Source organism: Galeopterus variegatus, unplaced genomic scaffold (assembly GCF_000696425.1).
Source record: "Galeopterus variegatus unplaced genomic scaffold, G_variegatus-3.0.2 Scaffold21064, whole genome shotgun sequence".
NCBI lineage: Eukaryota > Metazoa > Chordata > Mammalia > Dermoptera > Cynocephalidae > Galeopterus > Galeopterus variegatus.
This window is the reverse complement of record NW_007747175.1, coordinates 2,083-5,520: the sequence shown is the minus strand read 5'-3', so window position 1 is coordinate 5,520 and position 3,438 is coordinate 2,083. Positions and strand designations below refer to the sequence as shown.

The following is a 3,438-nucleotide window of genomic DNA, read 5'->3' as shown; positions in this document are numbered from 1 at the left end:
TGAAATCACGAGCTATCTGGGAACCCAGTGGGGCCAGCACCTCCGCCTCATGCTGCTCGCCCACAGGTCTCCAAGAACTGGCAGAGTCCAGGCTGGGGGAGCCCTGTAGCTCCGGGGCCCTTGCTCTGTCCTGTTGGTCACCCTTCTGGCTTGTGACATGGGCTCTACTGAAGATTTGCTTTAGAGCCTTTTGCCCAGAGGCTAGTGTCCCACTGGTGTCCTTTGCTGTGACACTGAGGAGTGACTGGGGACCTGGGATGTCATGCCTCGGTTAGTGTGGGGGGTGCCTCAGAATTCCCCACTGAGGTGCTGTGCAGCCCAGAGACACATCTTCCAACAGCCTTAGTTTTTACTTTTTACCAATGCAGCTTTTTTTCTTTCACAACTTTGTACAAGTGAACTCTAGGTGTTTTTGTTTCCAGTGCTTTATATATTCTAGAGATTAGTAGTTTCCAGCCTGTGACCTGGGAGTGCATGCCCAGGGCAGTGGGAAGCTGTCTCCTTTCTAATAAAGAAGAGTCTCTCGAGAATTTGTTCTCCGGCTGCTGGTGGGAAGGAAGGAGCCGGGACTTTTCCCTTGAGACTCAGGGCCCCCTGTGTGTGTGTCTGTGTGTTGCCGTCTGTCCATCTCCCTTCACCCAACCATGGGGATGGGGCTGGTTGCTGATGCGTCTCTGATCATGAGTGTCAAGTGTGTCCTGTGGCCAGACCTGGCTGTCCCCACTCCTGGGTGAGAAGCAGCTAGAGTGGCCTGCACTGGAGCTGTCGCTGACGCTGCAGCTGCAGGGGTGGAAACCTAGCGCTCTTGGCCCACTGCTCAGGCCTAGCTCCTGTCTCGGGCGCGTGTCCTTCCTTCCAGCCCAGCTGGGCGCCAGGGCATAATTGTACCCATGACCTCTGTCCTCTGTCCCCTGGAGCAGATTTGCGTGCCCGTGGAGTCCTCGAGTCCCCTGGTGATGAGCAACCAGAAGGAGGTGCTTCGCTGCTTCACAGTGCTCGGTGAGTGGGCTTGGGACGTGGGCTGGGGCGTGCAGAGGCCTCTTTGTCCACCTCGCCTAGGTCTGCCTGTGGCTTCAAGGGCCTCACAGCCAGGGCCTGGGCAGTGGCTGCAGTCCCAAACGTCATTCTCCGTGCAGGAGCATGTCGTCGTTCTCTGTGCAGGAGCGTGTTAATGCCCTGCCCAAGTCCTTCTAGAGCCTTCCACCTCACAGTCTGCACATTCCTCATCTGCCCTTTGCTACTCCTTGCTCCAGCCCATGGTCTGCTCTCTGCTCCCCTGGTTGACGTGTGGCTGCCTGGCCCCAGTCACCCAGTCTGGCTTTAAATGCCCCCCCCAAGAGGTGCTGTGCATCTTGTCACCACCAACAGACCCTGGCCTGCCGTCACTGTCCCTGTGTCCCGCACATGCACAGGCCATGCTTGCTGTTCTCCGAGGAACAGGCAGACGTGGGGGGGCGGTGCCCAGCCTGTGCTCAGGGCTGTCCACCACTTGGGGCCAGCAGCATCAGCGTCCACCTGGAGCTGGTCATCCCTGTAGAACCTCTGCCCCTCCCCAGTTGCATTAGCATCTGCCTTAACAGACCTGCTGGAGTGGAGGCCCCCGGCTCCCTGGAGGGGCGGGGAAGCGGGGAGGGAGGCTGGCCTCAGCTGGACCACGGGAAGGGTGTGGTGGGTGGAGGACAGTGGGTCTGAGATCCAGGTAGAGCAGGTGTCCCAGGCCCATCTTTGCTGCCGATGACACTGGTTCCCACCAGCAGCCCTCAGAGGTCGAGACTGGGTGGAGAGCCCCTCGGTGGGCCTGCAGCTTGGGCTGCTTTAGCCCTGCTCTGGCTGGGGTTCTGAATGCTCGACAGCTCCAGGGTCACTCCCACAGCTGTAGACGTGCCAGAGGCAGGAGGGGCACCGAGGGCCCTCCTGGGCCCCATCCATGTGAGGCAGGTCAAGGATCTGAGTTGGCATGGGCTCTGGGCAGTGCTGGGCTGAGCCACGCCTGCCCCAGCTCCTCACCGTAGGCGGTTAGGCGCTCTGGCTTCGCTGTGCTCCTCACCTGTGCTGGGAGCCGGTGGACACTCTGTGGACAGGGAGGAGCAAGGCAGGCACAGCCGGCCACAGAGGTGGAGGCTCGGGTACGAGCGGGTCGCAAAGGATAGGCACCATGAGCACGTGTCTCTCTGCAGCCTGCTGCTCACCTGACCGCCTGCTGGCCTTCCTGCTGCCCAGGCTGGACACCAGCAACGAGAGGCTCCGTGTGGGCACCCTGCAGATCGTGAGGCACGTCATCAACTCAGCTGGTGAGTGCCCTGCGTCTGCCAGGCCAGGCCGGGCCACATTCAGAGTGCAGTAGGTGTCCATCTCATAGGTGAAGTGGAACATCCTGCTTTGAATTCTTTAAAAATCCCAGCTTTCTAGTTTGCAAGATTCCAAACTTTTTGAGAAGTTGCACCAGTAGTACCCACCTGCCCTTCACCAGATGCTGGTCATTGACATGTGCCATTGCTGGCCCCTGCATGCCCGGCGTCCTCATGTCACCACGCCATGGCAGGTTGCAGAGCCGCACAGGCAGTAGTCCCAGAACTGTCTGGTATAGCTCGTTTGCCCTCAGTCTGGGATCTAGTCAAAGACATACTTTGGTTTAGTCCCGTTGTCTTGTAGACTCCTTTTGTGAAGAAGAATTTTTTTTTTTTTTAAAGAGTTGAAGCCTGTTGTTTTGAACAATTTCCCTCCATTTACATATGCCTATGGGTTTCCTCACAACTAGATTGAAGGCCTCAGGTTTCCTGCTTTTAAGGCCAATTTAATTGATCAGTAGAAGGCTTTTTAAAAAGCCATAAAATTTTTCACACGCGTGTCCGTTTTTTGGTGAGTCTCACTCATGTCCTGGTGCAGTCAGTCCACAGTGACTGTGGCCACATCAGAGCTGCAGCTTGCTTTTGTACAGCCTGCGAGCCAAAGTGTCATTACGTTTTTAACAGGTTGTAAAAGCAAACAAAGAAGAACATGCGGCAGAGACCACATGTGGCCTATGAAGCCTGAAATGTTTTCTGTCCAGCCTTTTACAGAACAAGGGTGCTGACCCCTGTCGTGTGAGGCTTGCTGTCCATCGCAGAAAATAGCGACCCTGGACCTGGGGCAACGTGCGAGTTACGATGTATGGGATGACACAGGAGCACCTTGAGAAAGGGGCAGGGATAAGGGAGGACAGTGGCAGCCAGAGCCACAGTCCAAATCGTGCCACGAAGCCAGGAGTCTCTGCAGAGGGACTGGGAGTTGAGCACCTGCTCCCCGCAGAGCAGCCTTTGAGACCCCCGAAAGAAAGCTCAGTAGGGATCTCAAATAAAGCAGGAAGTTTCTGGGTTCGAAAAGAATGACCAGAGCACGTAAGAATAGAAAGAGTAGGTGTGTAGTGCATTTTTATTCCGAAGTCACCACTGAAAGACA

General features: G+C 56.4%; 1 protein-coding gene across 1 annotated transcript in view; it reads left to right on the top strand.

The window, feature by feature from the left end:
• LOC103583259 (maestro heat-like repeat-containing protein family member 1) overlaps positions 1-2,291 on the top strand; it is a gene marked incomplete at both ends in the record, with an annotated part of 5,046 nt that extends 2,755 nt beyond the window's left edge. The window contains 2 exons of the mRNA XM_008564628.1: positions 921-999; positions 2,178-2,291. Coding sequence (XP_008562850.1) covers positions 921-999; positions 2,178-2,291 — 193 coding nt within the window. The remainder of the gene's footprint in view (positions 1-920; positions 1,000-2,177) is intronic.
• Between the last annotated feature and the right edge of the window lie 1,147 nt (positions 2,292-3,438).